At 39.8% G+C, this 26,533-nt stretch overlaps 1 protein-coding gene across 1 annotated transcript; it reads left to right on the forward strand.

Moving 5' to 3' along the window:
* The first annotated feature begins 352 nt into the window (after window positions 1-352).
* On the forward strand, window positions 353-24,952 carry MMUT (methylmalonyl-CoA mutase). The gene is made up of 12 exons (XM_026845710.1): window positions 353-1,047; window positions 3,142-3,509; window positions 4,219-4,376; window positions 5,708-5,879; window positions 8,172-8,420; window positions 9,666-9,777; window positions 11,107-11,222; window positions 11,889-12,004; window positions 19,492-19,623; window positions 22,765-22,912; window positions 23,028-23,195; window positions 24,529-24,952. Exons 1-12 carry the CDS (start codon window positions 669-671, stop codon window positions 24,655-24,657), a joined length of 2,247 nt encoding a protein of 748 aa, XP_026701511.1. The 5' UTR covers window positions 353-668; the 3' UTR covers window positions 24,658-24,952.
* Window positions 24,953-26,533: the final 1,581 nt, after the last annotated feature.

Raw genomic sequence — 26,533 nt, forward strand, 5'->3', positions numbered from 1 at the left:
GTCTCATGCGTGGTGAGATGAGTGCTGCAACTTGTATTATCCCTGTGTTCTTGCATATCACATTTTTTTTATTCCTTTCTTTCTTAGTATAGCTCTGATTTCAACACTCAGTTTAATGGTTGGACTACCTAGGTGATTCTGTGATTTTCATCCAGCCCAAGGCACCTTTTCCAAAGTGTATGATATGTCAGCAATTTTCTGACAATCCTCTTTCTCCAGAGTGCCTCTCTGGTGTTTCGGGTCTCTCTTTGATGTTAAGGAATTCATAGATGAGAGAGAGAGGTGGGAAGGTGAGAAGGTAGCTACCATCTCCATTCCTGACACTTCCAGTGACTGATTAATGGTGCTACTTAGGGACTGAAATAAGTTACACATTTCATATGTGGGTATAGATTAATTGTAGGAAAGTTTTCCTCAGCTAGAGGAAAATGTAGAATTTTTCCTGAACCTTTTTATGCATTTTCTGGTTGAAAGGCCACGGGAGGGCATGTCTGTCAAATGAGTAAGTGAATAAATATACTTTGTTTTTTCCTGAGTAATTGTTTTTGCTTTAGGAAACTGCTTGACCTCACCGTGCTTACCTCTCCCGTGTCAGATTTATATGATAATGCAAAATACATCTTTTTTTTCTGCAGTTTACCCTGTACTTGCCAACCAGAGGGGCAGACATGCTGAGAGCCAAAGATGCTCTCCTGCGCCTGCGGCCCCACCGCTGCACATGCCTGGCACAACTTCCAGCCTGCCAGCTCGCGTGGCGTTCACTGCACAGTCAGCCACTGCACCCTGAGTGGGCTGCCCTTGCTGAAAAGCAGCTGAAAGGCAAGAACCCAAAGGATTTAATTTGGCACACCCCAGAGGGGATCGACATCAAGCCCTTATACTCCAAAAGGGACACGAAAGATCTCCCTGAGGAGCTGCCAGGGGTAAAACCTTTCACTCGAGGACCCTACCCAACCATGTACACATACAGGCCATGGACTATCCGCCAGTATGCTGGCTTCAGTACAGTGGAGGAGAGCAATAAGTTCTACAAGGACAACATTAAAGGTGAGACAGCTGGTTTGGGAAACAACGTTGCCTTGTAAAGCAATGGGGAGCATTCATATGGTGAATTACATGGCAAATGTAGTTATTCAACCTTGTGAGTTTTGGTTTCTGATAAGATCTTCCCAGTGGCGCTGTATGTCTATTATTGGGAAACTGGATCATTTCTGAAACTGCTGGTGCTTTATTTTGCTGTTGAGATGGAAAAATTTATGTGTGAAATGTTATTTTTAATTATTCTGCTTTAACAGTTAGACATTGTTTGGCTGCATCCCAGGGTCCAACCAGCAGAGATCATGGAGCACTTTACACTCATTTGTGACTGTGAAAGAAGATTTTAGTGGAAAAAAATTATGAACTTAGTCACTTAACTAAACGTCTGATGTTAGTGCATTCTGACATTTTGGGCTTCCATCTCATATTTTAAATTTTAAATGAACTCATAAGTACATATTAATAGTGTCATTCATTGTGTATCAGTAAAGCCAGCTTCCTGAAAGTGTTGGTATTTTCCTTATTTGAGAGCAGTTTTCCCAGTAGTTCTGCAGAGTATTGTGCTTTGCAGCAATTTATTTAACTAATAGACAGAGCTTCATCATAATATACTATTGAGTTAGGCATTGTAAAACCACGACTAAAAAGTTGTTCTTGATAGACCGAAGCGATAGTTTTATACCAGTCATAGATCTTAGCAATTAATTATAACCTTACCAGTCAAAACAACAGACCACTGAATGTTGACTTCTGAGTAATAAATCTGTGACATTTTTCTTTCCCATTGTACAGTCCCTCCCACTCAAAACGTAACTGTTTATGGTTGGGGGAGAAGTTTGGAGATTTTTACCTCTTGCGTTACTATGGTTAGCTAATATGAAGCAATATTAGCTGCTGCAGTATCCTTACAAGTATTTTTGATTCTTTCCATTTATAAGACTGTCAGGAAATTAAGAAATTACAAAGACAGGGTATTAGAGATTTGCAAACAAACATTTCAGCAGAAAGATTTTTCTAAATGTATAATACTCTTACTGCTGAATGTTGCTGCTGAAGCAGAAGTACTAACAGTTGGGTGAGCTGTTACTCAAGAACGTTTGCTGCCAGAGATTGTTCATCTTTAACCAAATTTTGACATTGTGATATTGTAGTTCTATCTTGTTCTGTTAATGGTTGTATTAATATTGAATTATTTAACATAGATGCTGAATCTGACCTAGTAATTTGTAAAGCATTTATAATAATTCAATTAAAATCTCTGTAATTGGAGGAATTCTGAAAAAGAATTAATTACCAGTTGTCATAATTGCTGAAATCTTTGTTGCTTGAAACTAGACAGAAATTTAATTTTTTGTCATTGTGCTTCAGAGTAAACACCTAGCTTTTTAGGCCAGAGACAATAAATAGCTGGTATCTGACAAGGGCTCTCTGCTGGGTTTGGGAAGTGGATTTGCAAACGCAGTAGATGGAGAACAGCAGTGCTGGTCAGGGAGTGAATGCCTGGGGGTAGCAGAGTTTCAGCTACTGCTTTCAGGTTGCAGCAACAAGTCTGCCTAGAGCTCTAACTGTCCCATTCCTTTCTTCATGTGGATAATTTTCTTCTACTGCAGATTTAGTAATGACTCACTTTCCTTCACAAATAAACAAGGTATGTCACTAGAACCAGGGTAACAAACTGTGCGTGTGTTTATTTTGCAGTAAGAAGGTAGTGTGACATAGTTTATCACAGTTTTGTTTCCATCTAAGCTAAGTAGAATTCTGTATACAAGCCCTGATACTGTCTGTCTATGCACATTTATAACTTGAGGCTAAACTGTTACTCGGTAATTTGTTAAGCACAATAAGCTGATTGTGTGGCTGAGCTAAAAGAACTACAATATTTTTTCTTCTCAGTTAAAAGCTTTTTCATTTAAATTTTAAGACTGGAAGACCTTGGACAAGTTTAGGGAGGGGACAGCGTTAACAACAAAAATTGGTGTATTGTCCAAGCCCGGATCATGTGAAATAACATTAATAAATTTAGATCCAGTTCTAATGCAAGTCTGTTCAGCACTTCTGAATCTCTCTCTTTGTTGGTTTGTTTTATTTTTCTTTTTCGTTTAGCTGGCCAGCAGGGATTATCTGTTGCTTTCGATTTAGCCACCCACCGTGGTTACGATTCAGACAATCCACGAGTTCGAGGAGATGTTGGGATGGCTGGAGTTGCCATTGATACAGTGGAAGACACCAAAATCCTTTTTGATGGAATTCCTCTAGAGAAAATGTCCGTTTCTATGACAATGAACGGGGCAGTCATTCCCGTGTTGGCTACGTTCATTGTAACTGGAGAAGAACAGGGAGTGCCTCAGGCGAAGCTGACAGGGACAATCCAAAATGACATCTTGAAGGAGTTCATGGTCCGAAATACATATATATTCCCCCCTGAACCATCGATGCGGATTATTGCTGACATCTTCCAGTACACCTCAAAGGTATTCATTGTTTGAGTGTATTTACTTCTGTTATTACATGTAGTTAATTATTTATGAGGCACTTTGGAGAACAAAGCAGAAGACGGGAAGACCTGTCATAATGAAGAATGATGTGGTTGTGGAAAAAGCTGGGAGGAGAAATTAAGATCCAAAATCACTTACAGTATATATTTTAAGATTTTTAAGTCTGTCCAAATCAAAATCAGATTAAGATGAGCCTGAACCCGAAAGGATGGCAGGAGGCTTGGAGACGAGGAACAGACAGGCTGTTCTTTGCATAGAAAGCAAGAATCCCTATAGTTAAGAGGCATTATACAGCTGTAAGCATAAACAAAGAGGTAAGAAATCTTGGAGGAATTCTACTGCAAAATTAAACATGAGAAAGAGGTAATGAAAGAAGTGAAGTCCTGAACTGATGACTGGAAGTTCAGTACTACCAGTTGTTTTCTTAGTTGCATTTTCATTAGAGAGATACCTGGCACACAGCCTGTAATTGAGAAGGATACTTACCATGGTGGGTGATAGTTTAAGAACAATGAATAGTGCAAAAAGGTAAAATTATGTGAAGTAAAAATCTGCTAAAACCACTTATTAGAGGCGGGTTGTATTCACAGTCTACAAAGAATTGGTTATTTACGAATGTTGATAGAACAATTATCTGACAACCCCCCCTTCTGCTGTTGTACCCTGTTGTCTTTTATTTTTGTAGTATATGCCAAAATTTAATTCCATTTCAATCAGCGGGTACCATATGCAAGAGGCAGGAGCTGACACCATTCTGGAATTAGCTTATACTATAGCAGATGGTTTGGAGTACTGCAGAACTGGACTTAAAGCTGGCCTTACTATTGATGAATTTGCACCAAGGTAAGCTAAAGAAATTTGCAAGTATGAAACTCACTTTTCTTAAAACCTCTACTTTAATATCAAATTCAGTATTTTTACAGATATAAGCAATAGTGGCAATGCTCACATTGCAGATAGGTTTTGTTTGGGGGTTTTTTTACACATTTTCAGCAGTAGGAAAATATATCTGGTCCAACAGACACTTAGACTGAAGAAAGACTCCAACAGACACTAATAAACTGAATAAAGTTCATTCACAAGCCCAAGCATTGTTAAGGTCTCTTGTGACAGTTGGTCTCAGAAAGATGATATGTAAAGCTCTTACGTCTAATGCAGTTGTAGCATTAGGACTGCACAATGCATCAAGAGCTCTTGCAGTTCTTTTATGCTGTAGTGTTACTGAATTTTTTTCATTATTATTATTTCAAAATATTTGGGAAAAATGCTTAACAAGGGGAAGTTCAGGTCTTCAATTTACAGTTGCAGATTTCCTAAAAATAAAATTTAGTTTATTTTTGTATAGTTACTGCCAAACTAAGCAGGATCACAGTTTCAGTAGTCTAGTTGATTTACAGGTTCCCTAACTATATGTTGAGTCTAAAAAACAAAAGGTGTGGTTCACGTAGCCTGTTGCACATTCAAACTGTAGGTGTCAGGTGAATTAACCTGTTTCAAGATCTGTGGCAAAATCAATGTGGATCATGTAGAAAAAGTTATGGCCTTATTTTCAGACTTCTGGGGATGGAGAATTTGTACGAGCATTTGGCAAATTGTTTCAGTAGCTAATTCACTGTTTTAAAAGTGCATCTTTAGTCTGTGAGTTTTACTGGCTTTAACTATGCATGTTTATGTTTATAAATCATAGAAGCTATAAGTAGGAAAAAAGTAAATCAATTGGTCTGTTGTCTGTTATGCTATTCAATATTGAACTGATGTGTGTTTTAGAATTTTGATTAAAATCATTAGGAAAAGGAAGAAAGCATGCTCATAATATGTAATGTCTTCTCATTGTAAGTAGTTTGTGAGCAAAACTACACTAGTAGATTGTGTCCAGGAGCATTCCCTGTCACTAATGTGTCACTCTCTGTGACAGTTTAGCAGTTCCAGGGACCACTGTCATTGGCAGTTTGCCTGCAGTCACCTTGTTTGGAGGCTAAGTCAGTTTATTGGCATAAATGTGTATCATCCTGTAGCAACTGACATCAGTGTCCAGGAACGTTCCCATTATCTTATGTCTGAGTTACATCTGTAATAGTAAATTAATCAGAGACCTTGCTGTAGGACGTCTCCTTTACTGAAACAGATGTTAGAGTGATCTAATGTTTTATCCTGTTCATGTGCTCTTATTACAGGCTCTCCTTCTTCTGGGGAATTGGGATGAACTTCTATATGGAAATAGCGAAGCTGAGAGCTGGGAGGCGGCTGTGGGCTCACCTGATAGAGAAAATGTTTAAGCCCAAGGATCCCAAATCTCTTCTGCTGAGAGCTCATTGTCAGACTTCAGGCTGGTCACTCACTGAGCAGGTTAGAAATTGGACTCTCAGCAACTTCCTCATTTAATTATGTTCTCATGGTGTACATCTTAAAGGGGGCTGCTGGTTTTACTCATAAAGATGAAGCTTTCTGAAGGAGACAATCTGTCTTAGTCTGACAGATGCACACTCTAGCATTGGGAACATCTTTTTGCTTACATAACACAAAAAGTCTTGTTGAGTGCCAGCAGCATTGCTTCCCTAAATGTTGGTTTACAAAATACCTCAGTATTCTGGACTGCCCTGTAGCACTCAGGTAAAAGGACAGAAGCTAAAAGACTTAAAGAGTGTATTAACAAAAGGATTCCAGTATGGTGATAGGCAGAGTCTCAGTGCCTAACTCTTCATTGTCTGCCTTCATTTTCATTCTGGAGTCATTGTCTTAGGCATGTGTGTTCCCAGTCTAATGAATACTAAATTGAGAGTAGGATCCAAACATGCTAAGTAGAGAGAGAATTGCAGAGAGGTGCTTATATTAATTCAAGACTCGGAGGATGAAGCTCACTCTTGGATTTGTCCTGTAAGTTATGCTTTAAAAATGCAGCTGAATGAGGAAGTAGAGACACCTTTTTCTCAGGATCGCTGGCTTGAGAATACATTTAAGAAGTCAAGGAATTAATTCATGCACCTGACTCACTGCTGAAGAGTGAAGTAATGGTTACAGCTCTTCTGCTCTTTTAAAACAGGGTGCACTCTCTGCTCTTCCTGCTGAGTTACATCACAACAAGAAAATAAATCAATGGACTGTATATAGTTTCCCAAGTGAGGTCAGAGCAGATTTCCAGTTCTTACTCCGAGGCCCTTCTCAATCAGAGTCATGCAAGATGAGTTATTTTTAGGTTGTGATTGCAACCATTGTTATTTGACTTTTGTGCCTTGGTTTTGTTCTTCCAAGCAAATGTAATATTTACTTACATTACAGGAACACAGTAAAACTAAAACAATGGAATCTTTTGAACAGTGGCCTTTGCAAGTCCTCTAATTAGAAGTATTGTATGACTGCAAAAAGATTAATACTAGCAAAAATATGTTCAACTATGTTCCAGTGTCCACTGTAAATATATTTCTGTCCCGATCATAATCGTTTTTTCAAAACATTGTTATCTTAATACAGCTCCTCAGTGCCCAGTGTTTACTCCTTATAGGTTTCAAAGGGCAAGTATATTTTCCTTTGGCCTGCCTTTAGATAGGTATCCACTCATAAATTAGGTTTAACATTCTTGCTCATCCAAATCACATTTTTCTGTAATTGTTTAAAGGAATTTAAAGAAATACCAGAACCAGAAATAGTCTCCAGTGTAGGTAGAATTACCATGTGCTTGTAAAATAATCATATTAATTCAGTTTCTTTATGGAAAATAATATAATTCACAGATCTCATGATTCATTTTTGCCTCCTTCAAGGTCCTATTACACTGGTAGTTCTTAATTATTTTGGATGCATTTCATGTCAACTAAGCATGTCAAGAATTAGGTATGCAATCTGATCTACTGTTAAATTCCCTCAGTAATCACATGAAATAAGACAGGCAACTGTAGTGTGTGGTTCTTCACTTAATCTCAGAACGTAAATCACCCCCTGGAGATCACAATAACTCTTCTTTGACTGTAAAGGCACGTATATACAACTCAACTGCTAGATGTCTGAAAAGAGCAGATAAAAAATTTTGACCTAAAGGCTGAGATTATATTCTCTAATATTGAGTATGCCTCGTACTCCAGATTATGCCTTTGTTTTGGTTAATATCCCAGTTCTCCCATAGATATCTTTCAATTTTATAGCACCAGCTAATTTCAACTTAATTCTTAGCTTTATGTAATGCTGTCATTAATGAAAATATTAAGCACATTTAGTTCCAGAACAGATCTTGGTTAGTAACCTGTCTGACAGATCTGCTATTCACAGCTCTGAGAATTCTGCAATCTGAGGATTGGGAACATCAGGACTACCTGTTCCATCCTTTCCAACTTGGATTTGTTAAGTTCTTTGACACACCACTACTTATAAGTTAGGCTTTGCTTTGTTGTCTTGACTGGTTTACTCATACACTGATAATTTTGGCTTGCTTTATGGATTTATCTCTTTGTCTGAGATACTGGTAGGTGTTACATCAGTTTGATTAGATGCTTGTTATTGACTGAGGGGGGGGTTCAGCTTTAGTTATGATCACAGTGTTTCAGTGGGGAGTCTTGAATTCATTTCATTGCAGTAGTATATGTGTCACTAATCTACTGCAGCCCACGGCAGGACCATTGAGCTTCAGAGCTTTTCTTTTCCATCCAGGATCCCTTTAACAATGTTATCCGTACCACAATCGAAGCAATGGCTGCAGTGTTTGGAGGTACACAGTCTCTGCATACAAATTCATTTGATGAAGCCTTGGGTTTGCCTACAGTGAAGAGTGCTCGCATTGCTCGGAACACACAGATCATCATTCAAGAGGAGTCAGGTATTCCCAAAGTGGCAGATCCCTGGGGAGGATCTTACCTCATGGAGTGCCTCACCAACGATGTCTATGAAGCTGCTTTAAAGGTCAGTTTATGTAACCTTTTATGTTTTGTGGGAGAATTTTAGGTATGAGAAGTGTCCTTTAAGGCACTACGTGATAAGTTGGTAACTTTTAAAGAAGGAATTATTTTACACTTATGTTTCAGTGATTTCTTTGTAAATGAACTTTACAAAAATACAGTGTATATTTAGAGAGACTTTGGCCTTCTAGTAGACTACATTCAAAAGGGAAATATTCCAGTGTGGAACAAATAATGAAGCACTGCAAAGTCCCCTGCATGCTGAAGGCTCCCAGTTTGCTGGGATCTCTGGTGTAAGAAAAAAAAAAAAAAGAGAGTTCAGCAGAAGAAAGAGTCAAACTGACCTACTTAATTACATGACTAGTCATGCCTATGGTGATCTCCTGGAAACTTTAAAACTAGGGGATTATTGACAACAAAGTTTTGTAGCCAAGATGTCTGCCCATACTTGAGTATTATGCAGAATTTAGGAGAAGGTTTTTTTTTGGATCAAAATACTTTTTAAAATAATGTTTTTAGCTGTCAGTCATTACTTGCACATGAAAAATCCTGTGCAGCCTCAGTCTGAATGGTGGCAATCTTGCATAAAGATACATGCCTACATGTCTAGGCCTACAGCTAAACCCAGTGATGCTCTTTTGAGCAAATTGTTGCTCTTATGCAAAGTCCCAAATAAATAAGCTAATACAGGCTTAAACAGTGTCTAACATCTTTTTTACGTCCTTGACAACTAGGACCCTTCTAGACAGTGCCAGGCATGGTCTGATGGCCGTTTTCAGTAGGCAGTTTGAATGCAGTCACCCTGTTTGGGAGCTGAACAGGCTTCTGCTGTGTGAGAGTTGAACCATGCCATGCCACTTGTTTTCAGGATCAGAGAACTGACCCCAGCTTTTATCAATTTATTTGTATTTGTATACATAGAACCATAAGAGCTGGTTGGCAGGCAGAAGCCAGTGCAGAGTCAAGGGCTCAAATTTTAAGCCTTTTCATCCATGGGCGTTACTGGTTGAACAGTATGCTGTGCACTGTTACTGAATTCATGGAATTTTGGTAATAAAAATGCTCTTTTGTTTGAGGTGTCTCTTAATTTATACCAAAACCTGTAGTCAGAGACATGGAGATAGGAAACACACTTTTAAGAGCACAGGACTGTATATATAGCTACAATAGAAATTTGGATGGCAGTACAAGTGCAAAGCTCATTTTGTGAACTTTACTCATATTTTTTTTAATCCTTTTCATTTTTCAGCTTGTTGAAGAGATAGAAGAAATGGGTGGAATGGCCAAAGCTGTTGCTGAGGGGATTCCCAAACTTCGTATTGAAGAGTGTGCAGCCCGAAGACAAGCCAGGATTGACTCTGGTAGGGAGCAGGGAGATGAAAAAGGGAAAATTGCCAATAGAATACCTTTTTATAAAGGTTTTTTACGCACGTTTGCATTGGGTGTTTTCTTCTTCATTTAGGAGTAGCAGATTGTGAATGATAAAATGGTAATATTTTAGTTTTATGTCAGTGAAAGAGATAGCAGGATATATGAAACACAATACCAGTATGAAAACAGTCTTGCTTGATATATTTAAGACTAGATTAGACAAAACACTAGAAAGACTTATTTTTAAGGAGTATTTTGAGTCTTCAACAGTTGATCACTTAATTTCTGATAGTGTCTTTAAAACTGTGACTCCTGAATTTAAAAGCATGACTGCCAGCAGATGGCAACATTGAATGATCTGGCCAAATTCCCGGTTTTGCTTGAGAGCTGCCCATTTTTACTGAAGACCAGAAAAAATGCACATTAGAGAATGATACAGCTCTTTGTGAGAGATAGATAGATAGATAGATAGATAGATAGATAGATAGATAGATAGATAGATAGATAGATATAGATGCGCATATGTATGCATATACTAAGTATATGTGGAGATGTGTATATATGTGTGCTTACAGCTCTATTCTGCTTTTTGTAGTCTGCATTCCAGTAGCAGTCCAGTAACAGAAACTTGGGATAATACAAACATAAAAGAAATGTTCTGAACTTTTTTGTTTGGAGGATAATTTTGAAGCAAGTCTTTAACTGAGACCAGTAAACAATAATCAGTAAAGTTCAGTGTTTTCTCTCTCAAGGAAAATTATTTCATGTTGCTATGAAGGGTATAGTAGTGTTAACAGGCACTACAAATAAGAATGGTCTTAAAGTCCATACAGAAAGCTAAAATACAGTTTTTCAACATGATAAATTAATTTTTTTTCACATGGAGTAGTTTTTGGTAGGAACTTCACTTTCTTATTTATCTGGCAAATCAGAAAAGTAAATGCAGAGCAATGCAGGAGACCAGCACTTCTGCTTAATTCTGTAAGATTCAGTTATGTAAACTTAGAAAAATAGCTAATGTATATTAGGGAATCATTACTAAATCAGTTTGTAAGATATTGTTCTATTTCAAATATTTTTATGGCCCACTATTCACTGAGTTGAATGTTCATGCATGTAATCATCTCTCATCATAAAATATGGAAAATACAGGCTTAAGTCCTTCCTATAAGAATAAATTTTAAATATTTGAAATGTATATAGTTACAAAGCAAAGTGCTGCATTATATTGCTCAGTGTTTTCTTGTCCTATTAATATTGTGTCTTTTCACAGTAGTTGCAAATGTATTCTGAGTTTCTGGTGTTTCCACTGGAAATAGGGTCTGAAGTAATTGTTGGAGTAAACAAGCATCAACTAGAAAAAGAGGAGACAGTTGAAGTTCTGGCTATTGATAATACTTCAGTCCGTAGCAAGCAGATCGAGAAGATCAATAAGGTGGGAACTACCTTCTTAAAAATGAAAGTTCTTGTAATTGCAGATAAAGACTGTAACGCTAAGGAAAGGTGACCTTCCAGAAACTTGACCCTCCAATTTCTGAGAATCTGTTGTAATTTTTAGCAGAGAAGTTGGATTTCTGTTCAACTTCAGTGGAGGCTGATGAAAAATCCCAAGAAACACAGTATTAGAATCCAAAAGCGTTTTTGTCACGTTCATTTGGTTTTAATCCTTGTACGTCAGATAGTCTCATGAATATGTCTAATCCTTCAAAACTGAGAACTTTATATTTTCTGAAAATGAGATAGAAAACAGTTATGCAATGTTTTGCTCTAAAAGTATGTGACATTACTTAATCACTCAGACTATTTGGTGGAGCTTGTCCCCTGTTAAGGGCCAAGGTTATGGAACCAGCAATTGACATCCACTTTTGTAATTAGAATTGTAGATAAAATGATTTTAAAGTTCTTTAATAGACCTGTACATGTGTTTTAAGGTCTGAGACACCTTTTTACTTCTACTCCTTTTGAAATATATAGCATATATTGAGAGTTGACAATTCCGCACCTCCAGAATTAATATTTGAAATCAGAAAGTCGTACACACTCGACTTCCCAGTTCACCTTGTAGTTTCTTTTAACTTAATATTTTTCTCCTGCACGTTAGGTGAAGGCTAGTAGAGATGAAGCAGCAGCCCAGCAAAGTCTCACTGCTCTAACACAGTGTGCTGCTACTGGGGAAGGCAACTTACTTGCGCTTGCAGTGGAAGCAGCACGTTCAAGGTAAGGGCGTGGGAGTGAATATCCAACTGCTCTGAAAATCAGTGGTTCATGTTCATCTTTTCACTGTTATTGGGTATGGTGTCAGTGAGGTTGGTGTCTTGAGACGTTTTGGGGTTTTTTTTCCAAGGTGGAAGTAAAAGATGGCTGCAGTTTGTCATTGTAAGATAGACTATTACGTTGTAAAGTCTACACTTTAATTTCTCACAGAGAATATGGATGCAAAAAATCTAATATGAAACTATGTTGTTCATAAACACTGTGTTGTTTACAACGCAGACTCTTACCAGTTTCAGACCGTAACTAGGTTTCTCTGTCACTGTGCTATTTCATAGGTCAGGGAGCTTAAGAAGTGGCTGAGATGTGAAAATGGATATTCACAGTCTTATCATGGTCTGTTGCTTCATCATTCCTTGCACCACAGATTGGTGTGAAAACATTTTTTGACTGAAAGATAAGTAAGTTTACTTAGCCAGGCAAAGATGTAAAAGATTCTCTTGAGTGGAGCAATGAGGCATCCTTTAGAATCCAGTGGAACATTTACTTTTTTCACCTAAGGTGATTTAAGACTGTTTTAATTCCTGCTTCAAAGTAAGCGTCGGTCTCTAGAATAGATCAGACCTGTCTGTTACTTAATTAGCTGAATGCCCCAGAAATGAGCAAACCAAATTCACTCCTTACTGGAGCATGGTTCTGTTTTTACTATGATGTCTCAAATTCCTTCATTCCCTTTCCTTGAACAAAGAACAGACATATTTTGAATATATTTTCTCCACAGAAAGCTTGTCACAGTACTGCCAGCAGCATGTCTACACCTGTCTTTGAACTGCAAAGGTCACAGGAGGGTGGTGTTAGATTTACCAGGGATTCTGTATCAAAGCTGACCAGACAACTGCTAGTTTCTCTCCTTGGTGACCTTGGTTTTGATACTTGTAAAAGCACTAATGGACTACATCTAGGGGTGTTGATTGACAGCCAGCTGAACATGAGCCAGCACTGTGCCCAGGGGGCCAAGAAGGCCAGTGGCATCCTGGCTTGTGTCAACAATAGTGTGGCCAGCAGGGACAGGGAAGGGATCTGACCCCTGTACTCGGCACTGGTGAGGCCGCCTCTCGATTCCTGTGTTCAGTTTTGGGCCCCTCACCCCAAAAAGGTCACTGAATGACTCGAGCGTGTCCAGAGAAGGGCAACGGAGCTGGTGCAGGGTCTGGAGCACAGGTCTGGTGGGGAGCGGCTGAGGGAACTGGGGGGGGTCAGTCTGGAGAAGAGGAGGCTGAGGGGAGACCTCCTGGCCCTCTACAGCTCCCTGACAGGAGGGTGCAGAGAGGGGGGATGAGTCTCTTGAGCCAAGGAACAAGTGATAGGACAAGAGGGAATGGCCTCAAGTTGCACTGGGGAAGGTTTAGACTGGCTATTAGGAAGCATTTCTTTCCAGAAGGGGTTGTTGGGCGTTGGAATGGGCTGCCCAGGGCAGTGGTGGAATCCCCATCCTTGGAGGTGTTTAAGAGTAGAGTCAACATAGCCCTGAGGGATCTGTTGTATTTAGGAACTGTCAATCTTAGGTAAATGGTTGGACTGGATAATCTTCAAGATCTTTTTCAACCTAGATGATTCTGTGATTCCTAACAGGCACATTGTGTTCATTGACTTTCTTCAACCTCGTATTTGTGCAGCATAGGCTCAACAGCTGGTTGTGAAACCACTGGGAGAGAGTCACAGCACAAATTGCTGAAGGAGATGGATTCTGTGCCTGGTAGGACACTGAATTGAACAATATCCTCTCTGGCCATCACAGTTGTGGTTGTCTGTCATCCCACTGACCTTGCTGAACTGCCCAAAAGCTTATCCAAGAGCCAAGCTCCTCTTGTCTGGAAATCACCTGCTTTGGAGGACCACAGGGAATCTGATCAGTGAACGCTCTGATGTAGCACAGTTGGTCAGCAGTAGTTCTGGCAGCACAGAAATTCATAAGTTGCAGACTACAGTTTACATACAAACCTTTGCCACCAGGCATTTTGTAAGGGCTATAGACTGATAAAACATGAAACTATGTTAATAAAACAGGATAGCTATCTTTTGGTCTGCACTTCATAATTTTAAATGTACTTAAAACTACAGATTAGGTTGTAAATTACCTGTTAATAGGTAAACAAAGGGTGCTATGGAAACATAGCTGGAGACCAGCCCTCCCCAGAAAGGGATCTGGGATGGTCACAGCAAGGTCAATAGGAGCCAGCAGTGTGCCCCAGCAGCCAAGAGGACAAACTGCATCCTGGGGTGCATCCAACACGGCATAACCAGCCGGGCACAAGAGGTGATTATCTTCCTGTACACAGCCTTGGTACGGCCTCACCTCGAGTACTGTGTGCAGTCCAGGGCCCCACAGTTTAAGAGGGATGCAGAGGTCCTTGGATGCATCCAGAGGAGAGCAACAAAGCTGGTGAAAGGGCTGGAAGGAATGTCCTGTGAGGAGCAGCTGAGGACTTTGGGTTTGTCTAGCTTGAACAAAAGGAGGCTGAGGAACAACCTCATTGCTCTCTGCAGCTTCTTGAGGGTGCTGAGCAATTCTACCTGGGATCCAGTGTGGGAATGGTTTAGAGTTGTACCAGGGGAGGTTCAGACTAGACATGAGGAAGCATTTCTTTACCAAGAGGGTGCTCAAACTCTGCAACAGGCTTCCTAGAAAGGTGCTTGATGCCCCAAGCCTGTCAGTGCTTAAGGGCATTTGGACAATGCCCTTAACAACATACTTCAACTTTTGGTTGGCCCTGAAGTGGTCAGGCAGTTGGACTAGGTGATCATTGTAAGACCCTTCCAACTGAAAATGTTGTGTTCTAAAAACATGCAGTTCTGCACAAAGCAGATGTGCATGACAGTTGTATGAGCCGACACAGGCAGGATGCAGGAGCAACCACAAAACCACAGATTAAATGCAAAGTGTAAATTTATTCTCATTACCTCGTGACCTGTGGGATTTCTGCAGCAACACCCAGGCAGAGGCACACAAGTGGGGACACAGGCACCGCAGAGCTTGGTCCTTGCTAGTCAGGAAAAGAAGAAAGAAAGTATCTTGGGCCTGCTGCCCTTGCCTGTATATATTTGGGATTTTTGCAGGCATATTTTTCTACTGTGCTTTGATCTTTCCCACAGCAGGGCAGGAATCTCAAGGATGTTTGATAAGGTCTGAGTCTCTCACAGGCCTGTGTTACCTAAGTGCAGATTTTCTACCTGTCAAGCACACAAAGCTAAACAATTAGTGTGATATATGTGGGGTTTGGCATCCCAGCTTCAAGTCACTTGAGTGAGTTTACAATCCTCCTTGCCAATCTTCTGTTGTATTCCCACAACAGTCATATGAAGGAAACACAAATATATACAATAAAGGCAAAATGACTTCTGTCAATTTTGCATAATTGTCTAGTAGGTTTTTATCAGCATGCATTGAAAAAACTGTAAATTAATTATAGGAATTGTTACATATGCTACTTAAGTTGTATAGTAGTGAGATGAATACACTTGTCTCCAGAACAAAATCTTGCTGTAACAATAAACAGAAATGGAAGGGGTTTTATGCATCCAAATTGTAAAGAACTTGTCCAATGTTGTGGCTAGCTGATTAGAGAAAAATATAAGGGTCATTAAAAGTATGCTTTTCCTTCCCTGTTAAGAAAGAATCTGTATTCCTGGCTCCAGACAGAGTTATTCCACTGTTGATGCATATATGTCAGAGATTTAAAAAAAATATATTTAGTGGTAAATAGTAGGAAAGCATTCATGAATAGTTTAAAATCAAAATTCTTCTTGTTACTTGGGAATTTTAGATTTAAAGGGTTGCAGAGAATTGGGGCAGAATTTTCAAAATACAAGAATTTCAGAAGCAGTATTTACAGAAAAAGAAATGTATTTCATTTTTTATGCAGTCCACAAAAATCTTTGTCCCAGCCACGAGATTATACTTCAATAAAATTGATAGTCCAAACCATTTATTTTTCACTTGTTACCTGAAACTTTCATTCACACTTCTGCATAGTAAGGACAGAAAAACACACCACAACTCTATCTACACGTGATGTGCTTTAATACTGAAGTTAGACTCGGATGCTGCTTCTGCAGAAGAGAAAGATTTATCTAAGCTTAGAGTTTTCTCTAGAAGAAAGGACACGTGTTATGCCCCTGTAAGCCTTCACCAAACTGCCAGTGTTTACACAGGAGTAACTTGTCAGTGTTTATGCATGGCATGTATCTATATCGGGCTGCAATCTGTGATGTCTAGCACTCTGAGAGGGAGTTAGTGTTTACAGATACTATTTTTAAGTCTGCTGAAACCTTGCTTTTTAACCTTGGGGAATTCACTTAATCTAGCACTTACACAGTTTTGTTAGTACAAATTTTTGTTAGTAATATCAGAGAGCAGTATTAATAAGATTATTTACATGTCCTGAAAAACAAAAACTGATGATATCAGTGAGTAAGATCTGAAAACTCTTGTAACTCAGGTGAGTGCTTGCTAAGATTTCTGAGATCCTACAGGTACTGTAAAAATTAAGCGTATTACAGAATCACAGAATCTACTAGGTTGGAAAGGACCTTGAAGATGATCCAGTCCAACCGTTAACCTCACACTGACAGTTCCCAACTACACCAGATCCCTCAGTGCTGGGTCAACCCGACTCTTAAACCCCTCCAGGGATGGGGACTCCACCACCTCCCTGGGCCGCCCATTCCAAATGCTTCCTAATAGCCAGTCTAAACCTTCCCTGATGCAGCTTGAGGCCATTCCCTCTTGTCCTATTGCTTGTTACTTGGTTCAAGAGACTCATCCCCCCTCTCTGCACCCTCCTTTCAGGTAGCTGGAGAGGGCCAGGAGGTCTCCCCTCAGCCTCCTCTTCTCACATTCACACATAGCCATACAGATACTATAAATTTGGTATTACTTTGCATTACCTGCTTTTCTAGACTACGATCCTCATGATTCTAGCTTATGAAGTCCTTAGTGCGCTGAGTAGAAAAGTGGATAATAACAGAGAACTTTAAATACATAATCCCAGAAAGCCAGGCGGAGGGGACATGACAAATAGCGGCCAAGACTGTGTCAATAACATGAGCTAAAAATGCGTGTTCCAGCATGATACTGCCTTCTAGACAAAGCAGGTCAACCGTGAAGAGTGATACCTAGAGATAAGAGACCAGCTTCAGACAGATCTCGGCTGTGTGTTCAGGAGGGGATTTTTCCCATTTTACATTAACAGTTTATAACTCTGATTAAGTTTGCTGAGTATAAAAAACATAAGATGGAAAAATAACTGGGGGGTCACAGGAAGTAAAATATCTGTCTGAAATTACTACAGAATTCTGTTAATGCAGAAGAAATCCATCTTCTGTTACGTTGGATGCATGGCAGATTGCATATGGTAGGAATCAGATAACAGCTACTGAAACTGCAAACAGCAGAAGGAAAACTGAGTGCAGTCATTTGTCCATCCCCTTCTAAAAGCACATGGACAAGAAGTTACATCTTGTCCAGACATCCTTTGAGCATTTTATATAAAAGTTCTAAGGATGCTTAACCTAATTTTGCCTCGGAGTAGCTTAAAGTTAAATGTAGAGTGACAGGAGAAAATGGGAATTCCAGGGGTTTAAAATGTGCTTAGTAGTAGTGTCCTGATCCAGTGTCGGGGGAGGTTTCGATACAATCCCAAGAGCAAGATTAAGACACAAACGAGGTCAAAGGCCGTGTACCCAGAACAGGTTTTTATTATTAAAAAAGTGAAGAGGGGTAGCGATAGGACAACATGGAGGAAAAAGGAAGAAATAAAACAAGGATGCGGGATAGGGCTGCAAGAATCGTCACCACCATGGATTCAGCAGCATCCCGTTGGTCCTCAGTCTTCAGTTCTTCGGTGGCAGGTGCACACGGATCTGGCTTTGATGGTGGATGCACCAGATCTGGCTTTGATGGTAGATGCACTTGGGTCTGACTTCGATGGTAGATGCACAAAGAGCAAGATTTTCTGTTGCCTTTTTAAATTCATCATACCTGCTGGTCGGCATTATCTGCTCACCTTAGGTTTTTTTTTCTCTGGCCCAACAGGTTTTGTTGCATCCAGCTATCAAGGACAGGAACATTTGCCTCTTACAATTTCATTAGCAATGCATGCATGGGGTCTGGCCTACACAATAGAGCCACAGACAGGTCCAGGATGGGGCCAGCTCAGTCCATGTCTGCCCCTTTGAGGCTTATGTAAAGAGTCCAGACAATGCAACCTCAAGGAATTGGGGGGGTGCATCCTTCAATACACTCCCGCTTCTCTGGGCAGCATACCCCAGAGCGACTCACAGGCCGCAGCAGCTTCTCTTGGAGGTTTGCACAGACACAAGCAAGCTTTGAGACAGGCATAGGACATTGCAGTCTCTCGCAAGTAGCTGAGTGGATGGGGTTTGGTCTCTGTATTTGTAACCATGCTTTTAAAGTGTTTTATAAGAGGAGTATTTTTCTTTCTTTCCTTTGACAAAGTTTGCAGCAAGTTGCACTCATTTCTAAGTATACAAATTCTCTAGTCTTTTCCTATTCAAGTATGAGCTAAAATATCTTCATTAAAATACCTTTGATGAAACATTTCATCAAGACCTCAGTAGCATGCCTTCAAAATCATTGTGCATACTGACTCCCAGTTAATTTCATACCAAAAGTAAGAAGCTTGCAGTGATGGAGCTACCAGCTCAGCTGCTCATGTGTTTTTGGTCCAGTCTGCATTTTAGATTTTACGCAGAAAGGTGGAATCCATCAAGCATGAGATTTTTAAATGCTTTGGGACAGAGGCTGTTATTTCTGATGTTTGTACAAGAAAACAGCACAGCCTGGCTGGCTTGTAGCACTTGTGCTGCAGCAGTAACATGTCTATTATTTTGAACATGCACAGTGTCTCCAGTAGCAAACAAAGCTTATAATTTTCATGTAGCTGGATTTCCCAGATTATTTTACATTTCAGTGGATGAAGGAACTATGTCAGGAGTAGAGAAGAAGAAGAAATACTAAAATACAAACATAAAGGGAAAGGCAGACAAATTCCAGTTAAGTTAGATTTCAGTCTTTTCTATATGGTCTTCCTTTTTTTTTTCCTTTTGATTTTTAGTATGAATCCAAATGCAAGATCTTGCAGTCTGAATGCTAAAAAAATTCCTAGTTGAGAAAATTTGATTTAATATCCTGAAATATTATGCCATGCTGTGGTCCCTGTTGCCTTGTCACTTGTAAAATCACGTCTCACAAAAGCAAAACAGTATTTTCTTAAAAATACTCTTGCATGTTCTATTAGCGGATGACACTGAGGTGAGTCAGATGTTCAGTTGTAGCACCAAAGGTGAAATGACTGTAAATGGCTGTGTCCTGCAGCAAGGCAAATAGTTGGGCCACTGGCTGTGATTTCTGTATTCTGTTTTCAAATAAGCCTTCTGATAGCATTAATACTTTGTTTCTTTCTCTATCTTAGGTGCACCGTCGGAGAAATAACAGATGCCATGAAGAAGGTGTTTGGGGAACATAAAGCCAGTGACCGAATGGTGAGCGGAGCTTATCGCCAGGAGTTTGGAGAGAGCGATGAAATTCTTCATGCCATCAACAGGTGAGAACAGCTTCCCAGGAAGCCGAACACAGTCTCATATTTAATCTATTAGATACACGTGTTACTCACTGTGCCCCAAAAAAAGCATTCCCTAAATCTGAGTGACATTCCCAGAATAAAACAAAGACTTGTAGAGTCATTCTCATGCCTGTAAGCAACTAAGCAGAATGAGAAGAAATAAGTGCAAGAACAGTCAAAACTTAATTGAATTTGTATTTACTTGCAAACAAAATCCACTGAGGTGATGTTATTATGATTTAAGGATTTTGTTCAAACAGAGTAGACAGCCGTAAGATTAAGAAGCTGAAAAACATTGCCTGAAGTCCCCATACATGGGATTGCTTCTTTTGAAGACTCTGTAATAGTGATCTCTACAGATATTTCCAGCAATTCATATTTGCAAAACCTGGGTTTTCTCTGCCCATAAGGTAACCCTGCAACTTCACTCTTACTGTTCCTAAAATTGTAAGCTTAAAATCTCTCTGGATTTCCACATACCACTTCCAGTCTATCAGTGTTACTCATATCACAAGGGAGAAAACATCAGAAGATGGTAGTATGTGTGAAAACAGTGCCCATTTGTGCCTTTTGTCAGCTTCTGCTTTGCTGCTGTCCTCTTGGGTAAAGCTGCTGAATTGCTCTAGTGGGTGGTGATGTAATATGAATTGATGTTCATAATTCCCTGCTGTGTTGGGGCTTACACATTAAATAGAGTTACAGGATCTCTTAAAAGGGAATTACTTGATGGGTTCACAATGGTCATGTTTAGCCTGACTTGGAAGTAGTTGTGTTGAGGTCTGTCACTGTTGTTTTTTATTTCAAATATTTATTTTAAGTTTAAATATCTGTAATTATGCAATTACAGAAAACAGCCGATTCCTTGAGAATCAAGATGTCACTCCCTTTTTTACATACCTGCCTTTACGTCCAAGGTCATAGGTACCAGTTAGTAAACATGGTAATGAAACTGGATTAACTACGTGTCACCTTTGCACAGGCCTTCAAAAGCGTGATCTCACTTTTCCTCTTAAACCAAGCCCTGGGTTGCTGTGACTCAGGTGGTCTGAGGCTGGAGTACCTAGAACTGTTCTTGTTGGGAGGGAGCCTGTGGGTGGAGAAATAGGAAATCGAGAATATGGAAACAGAAAACAACACAGAGAAAAGGATTTCAAGATACTACAAATCAATTCAGATACCTACTTCATTGATATTCTTAGCAGTCCTTAGGAATAGAGAAGGCAAGCCCAACTCATACATTCTCAAGCAGAAGCTTTGTCAGTCTGCTTCTTCAGGCACTCTTGACATAATTCCTTTTTAAGCTGTCAGTTCTTATTTTTTCCCTCTTAGATGATGCATATTCCTGTCCTGGCATCATCTCCTGAGGCTGTTCAAATCTGTGCTGATAAATGCTTATCATTAAGATAAAGAGTCAGTCTTTTCCCCAGGCTAAGCCACTGGATTCATACAGTGATCATTCCAGCCAGGTCAGCATATGGTTTCAAAGTGCACCAAATCCATACAACTCCATCATTAATAGAATGCTCAGAACAGTACAATGGAAAAAAATCCTTTTAGTAATATTCCTGAGAAGTGGTAGTCCCACTCAAAATAAAATACGGGCAGTACATGGATGTTTTGCTGATTAAGGATGCCAGTTAAACTCAGACACAAGAGTGAAAAGAGTAGGTCTGTTTTACTGGGGATAACTAAATAATGCAACAGAGTAATACAGAAAACAGGCAGTAAGAAAAGACAGAATAGTGCACTTCAAGTAAACAAACAGGACTTAAAGCAAACAAATAGGAAAATACAGGGTAATGCATCAAATCATTATGGGATTATGAGAGAGAGAATAGTGATTAAGAAAGATACATCCCCACTTGCATACGTTACCATCATCCAGACCCGCAGTCGCTGGGGAGCCCCAGTTACGGGGAGGATTTGGAGAGCCTGTCCCAGGAAATGGGAAATCCTACATAATGCATCCACCTGTAGCTGAGGCATCCAAAGTCGCTGTGAGCAGGTCCAGCCTTATATACCAAAAATAAGTAAGCCGGAATGGTTGGCACCTTTGTTTTGAGTGGAAGCATCTGGTTTCACTCTCACATTAGATTCCCCCAGAGCCTGGCCAGGGCTCAAGGAGGAAGCTAAGGGAGCTTCCCTGCTTATCTAATTTATTTATGAGCAAGGTCACACATCTGGTCACAGGGTCAGACAGCTGGCTCCGTAGCCTTGTGAACTTGCCCACACACAAAGAAGGATAAAGTTATATTCAGGGTAGACATGTTTTATGATATCTAAGCTACATCTTTCATTAATGAGCGTACATATTTCACTAATGACTACATACTAAGTCAGCAGCTTCGGCTCAGGGCCCGTTGTTCAGGCTTCAATACTTCAACACTTTAGCACTTTTTACATCAGCATAGGTGGTACAAAACCTACTAGCACAATGGTTATCAGTCATAAATTATACAGGATTCATCTATAGGTCAACTCTGGCTTGAGCCTGTTGTCCCCAAGCCTTAGCACTTCAATGGATGAGACAGAAGAAGAAAGATTAATCTCTTGAGACTGTGGTCTCAAGAGAGTCACTTTAATACAACAGAAATCTGAACTGCCACTGGCCAGAAAAAGGGAGGCACTGGAATGAGTGTACAGAATGGGGGATCCGGTGGTAATCCTTTCCTGCACAGACTTATGCCAGTTGGATGATGGTGCACAGTGTGATGTCTAGGACCCATCTCTGCAGCCTGTGTGCCATGCAAGTGCTTTTGAAATAATTGGTCATAATTATTCTTAAAATCTAAAAATTAGGTTTTAGTTGTAATTCAGCTCATTAAACCCTTCGAGAATTCAGTATTTTGTCTGTTAGAAAGCAGAAAGGTAGTGGAGTGTTTTTCTTTAAAAAATAATGTTTTATTGTTATAGTAAATACAAGAAATCAGTTAGTACTCATATAACACAAATATTAACATAGTAGGCAGACTACATAGCCAAACCATGACTTAGAAGGTCTTTTTATTATATGATGTACAGAAGTTATGCTACAGTTGCAGCCAGTGCTTTTTTTTTTATTTGTGGAAATACTTGTAAGGAGTCTCAGTGACTTACAATGATACGATATGTGTTTTCAATCAGAGTTAACAAGTTCACCGATCGTGAGGGGCGCAGACCTCGTATACTTGTTGCAAAGATGGGTCAAGATGGCCACGACAGAGGAGCTAAAGTTATTGCCACAGGATTTGCAGACATTGGCTTTGATGTGGACATAGGTCCCCTCTTCCAGGTATGGCTGATGGAGCGGTGTCCAGTGTGTTTCAAATGCAGTGATTTTCCCTCTAATGCCTGTTCAGTCACTAGGCTGGGGCTACTACTTGTCACATAATCCTCTTTCCATACAGACACCTCGAGAAGTGGCCCAGCAGGCGGTTGATGCAGATGTGCACTGTGTTGGTGTGAGCACACTTGCAGCAGGTCATAAGACACTTGTGCCTGAACTCCTGAAAGAACTGAATGCCCTTGGCCGGCCAGATATTCTTGTCATATGTGGAGGTGTCATCCCACCTCAGGTACGGGCCAACATCATTTCCATCAAGACTAGAAGACTGCTTTATTTCTGTCTGTACTGGATTTAGCTATTTCATATATTCTGTTAATGTCAGAGGTGATGTACAGTGCTGAAGGCTACTGTGTACAATCACCAGGGTCAGCACAGATCTACAGGATGGTCACAGAGTGCTGTCAGGTCTCATTGATCTGTTTTCTGTAGACCGTGTCCTGGTTTAATTTACAGTGTTTCCTGAAGGAAATATTAAGTTGTGTTGTGAAAAGACTAGCCTCAGGGAGATGTTCTTTATGCTCCGTTGTTTCCAATGACCAGTACCTTGAATATTACTAATAAAGGCCAGCTCCTGTCTTAAGGGACTTCATGCCTTCACACGATAGTTCAGAAGAAGCACAGCTAGTGCCTAAGACATGTGGCAGGTCCCAGCACCTATAGGCTACACGTCTCACTTGCTGTTTAGCCTCCCCTCATGTTCCCCGTCATCAGGCCTCAGTGTTGCTTCTCATTCCCTCTGCTTGACTATTTCTCCTAAACTGTTGAACAGTTTGTTGAATTCCCTTGCAGTCAGATCTGTGCTTTTGTCTTTGAGTTTTCCTTAGTTCATCCACAGTGTGCCTGGCTGTATCACTTTCTGTATCATCTGTATCTAGGCTGTATCATCTTCTGTCTATAGAAATTCAAACTGTTTTTATATATAAATCTCCTGTTACTCCATTTTTTTCAGACTTCTTCCTATTATAGCCAATTAGGTAAGTGTACAGGAATGGCAGACTTTTAAATTGAGTAAACAAAACTCATAGTATTTTTCTAAGACAAATTGTGTTCTGTCCAGTATCTCTCAATGGGATGGTACTAGCCTGTGGTTGGAAAAGGTATAATATATCCTATATAGAAGTAAGAGAGACTACGTAACTGCTTCCCAGGTCTTTTTGAAATTTCTGGACAGTCATAAAATTAGAGTGACTTAGATTGCAAGAGCCCACTGGCAGTTATCTGGTCCAAGCCCTTGTTTAAAGCAGTATTTTTGAAAATCAGAAATTAGATCAAATTTAAATCAGGTTATTCAGGGTCACATCCAGTTGACTTTTGAATATTTTCCAAGGATCTGACATTAATCTGATTATAAACAAATAAAACTTTTTCCATGGATATTTTTTAATATTTTTTGCCTCCAAACTACTGTGTATTTCCCATTTCCCTTGGTGCTGTGCTGCCTCTCTCTCAGACTTGCTGCATGTGGTTTCTCAGACCCAACATACAGGATAGAGCACACACCAGTTATAAATCAATTATCAATTTTCTGTTGCACTATTAACTATAAATTTCTTTCTGACCAGGATTACGACTTCCTGTATGAAGCCGGCGTTACCAATGTCTTTGGTCCGGGGACTCGTATTCCAAAAGCAGCTGTCCAAGTGTTGGATGATATTGAGAGGTGCCTGGAGAAGAGGCAGCAATCGATGTAACGTGGAAATGTCACACAACGCAACCAGCCTTATACTAATCACTTACAGAATGTAATCATCAGCAAGGGATGGCCAGCCGCACACCTTTGGTTCCACTGCCCTGTGGCCTGGTGTTTTGTGCTTTCTAAGAAAGTTGTAAATTCTCTGCTTGTTCTATTTGAGGATTATTTATATATGTACCCACAAGAAAATTTTATCTCTAGAACTATGACTCCAGGGAATGAAGGAAATTTAGTAGGTGGGTTGGCTTGGGTTTTTTTCAGGTATACTAATAAATAAAATATCTGTTGCAGCTCTTCAGTTGATCTCTTTTGCATACAGATAACTTCTTTCAGATGTTTTTTAGGCATTGTGGACCTAGAAGCCTTCAGGCAAAATCAGTCAAGTTCAGCACAGATGTGATTGAATCCAGCAGCACTTTGATGTTAATCTCACTTAGCTCTCTTTAGAAACATATAAGTAGATAAGTGATATTTTTTCAAAGTTCATCGTTTGTTAATAAGATACAAATCCTGTATTTGGCAGTAACCCATACAGGAGCAGCCGTGCACCTCCACTCTGTCTGCATCACTGCCCTTCCCTGATAATTCACTAATTCTCAAATGAAGTTCATTCCAATGCTCCCTCTCCCTTACCTAGTTCTGTGGGTTTTGTCCAATACTGTTCCTCCTATCCCTGTCTACTTAGCAGTTGGACTTTCTTCAGGTAAATTGATCCTAAATTCTCACGGTTTTCATCTCCCCTCCAGAAGGAATTTGATTTATACATGTGGAAGGTCCTTTGTGGAATCCATACAAGGCAATGGGATGTGAGTGCCTTTTCAGGGGCAGTCTCTGGCATTATGGCCCTATTCCTCTTCATTTAGCCTTGCTGCTCATTGTGTCCCATCATAAAATGAGGCTACAGCCTTCCCGGGATAATGCTCGCAGCTGCCTTATGGTGGAAGAGTCTGTAGCACATTTCTAAGACGTTCAGCATCATTCTACTTTATTCAAAATGAGATTTTTCTGCAGTTGGCTGGAAATTGCAAATCCAACTAATGGCATTGTATCGTCTTCAGAGATTGCAAGTTGATGAGTTCTTTACTTTAAAAAAGCTTTTTTAGTGGGGCACATGCCCGTAGTTTCACATTGTTGAGAAACAAGGAGGTTAAGTGATTTGCTGTTTTATTCTCTCTTCATAATTAGGTATTGATCCCAAACCAAACCTTTGCCTTGAAAGCTCCTTGGGGGTTTATCCTCAATAAGTATCTGATTCCCTCCAAGAAAGATTGGTGTGCTTCAAACCAGGATATACAGAAAGTGACAACAATTAAAATATTTCTTTATGTTTTTTCACAAGCCTTCTTGCTTGCCAGCTGGAAAAATACAAATTGTCAGTAACCTCCTGACTTTCTAATGACAGTCATTTTGTTCATTTCTTTCTGTTTGTGGTTTCTCTGCTCTTTGATAATGAATGTCTTCTACCTGTGTTTGCCTTACAGATTCCTCTTCCAGTTTTTTTTTTTAATTCTCATGATCTTTGAAATCTGCATCTTGGTCCCTTTGAATTCAGTAAAAAAATTCCGGCCAACTTCAGGCCTTTAAAGCTTGAAGGAGGGCCCTTTAAAGCTCTAGACTGCCACTGACTAAGACACATTGATTTTCTCTTGGCATATCAAGGTTGGAAAACAAAATGGTGAATCCAGGGGAAGAATGCATTTCTCATCCAGTGCAGAGTGTTTGTATTAAGACCCTTAAGGAAAAAATACTCAAGTGAACAGACTGTCATTTCACTGCCTAAGTGGACATTCCTTATGGGATGACAAGCCAAGATGGAACATGCTTTACCCATACGTTCTCTGCTGCTGGAGCAACATGGCAGTGAAGGTAGCACT

Source organism: Athene cunicularia (genome assembly GCF_003259725.1).
Source record: "Athene cunicularia isolate RWA chromosome 3 unlocalized genomic scaffold, athCun1 chr3_part1, whole genome shotgun sequence".
NCBI lineage: Eukaryota > Metazoa > Chordata > Aves > Strigiformes > Strigidae > Athene > Athene cunicularia.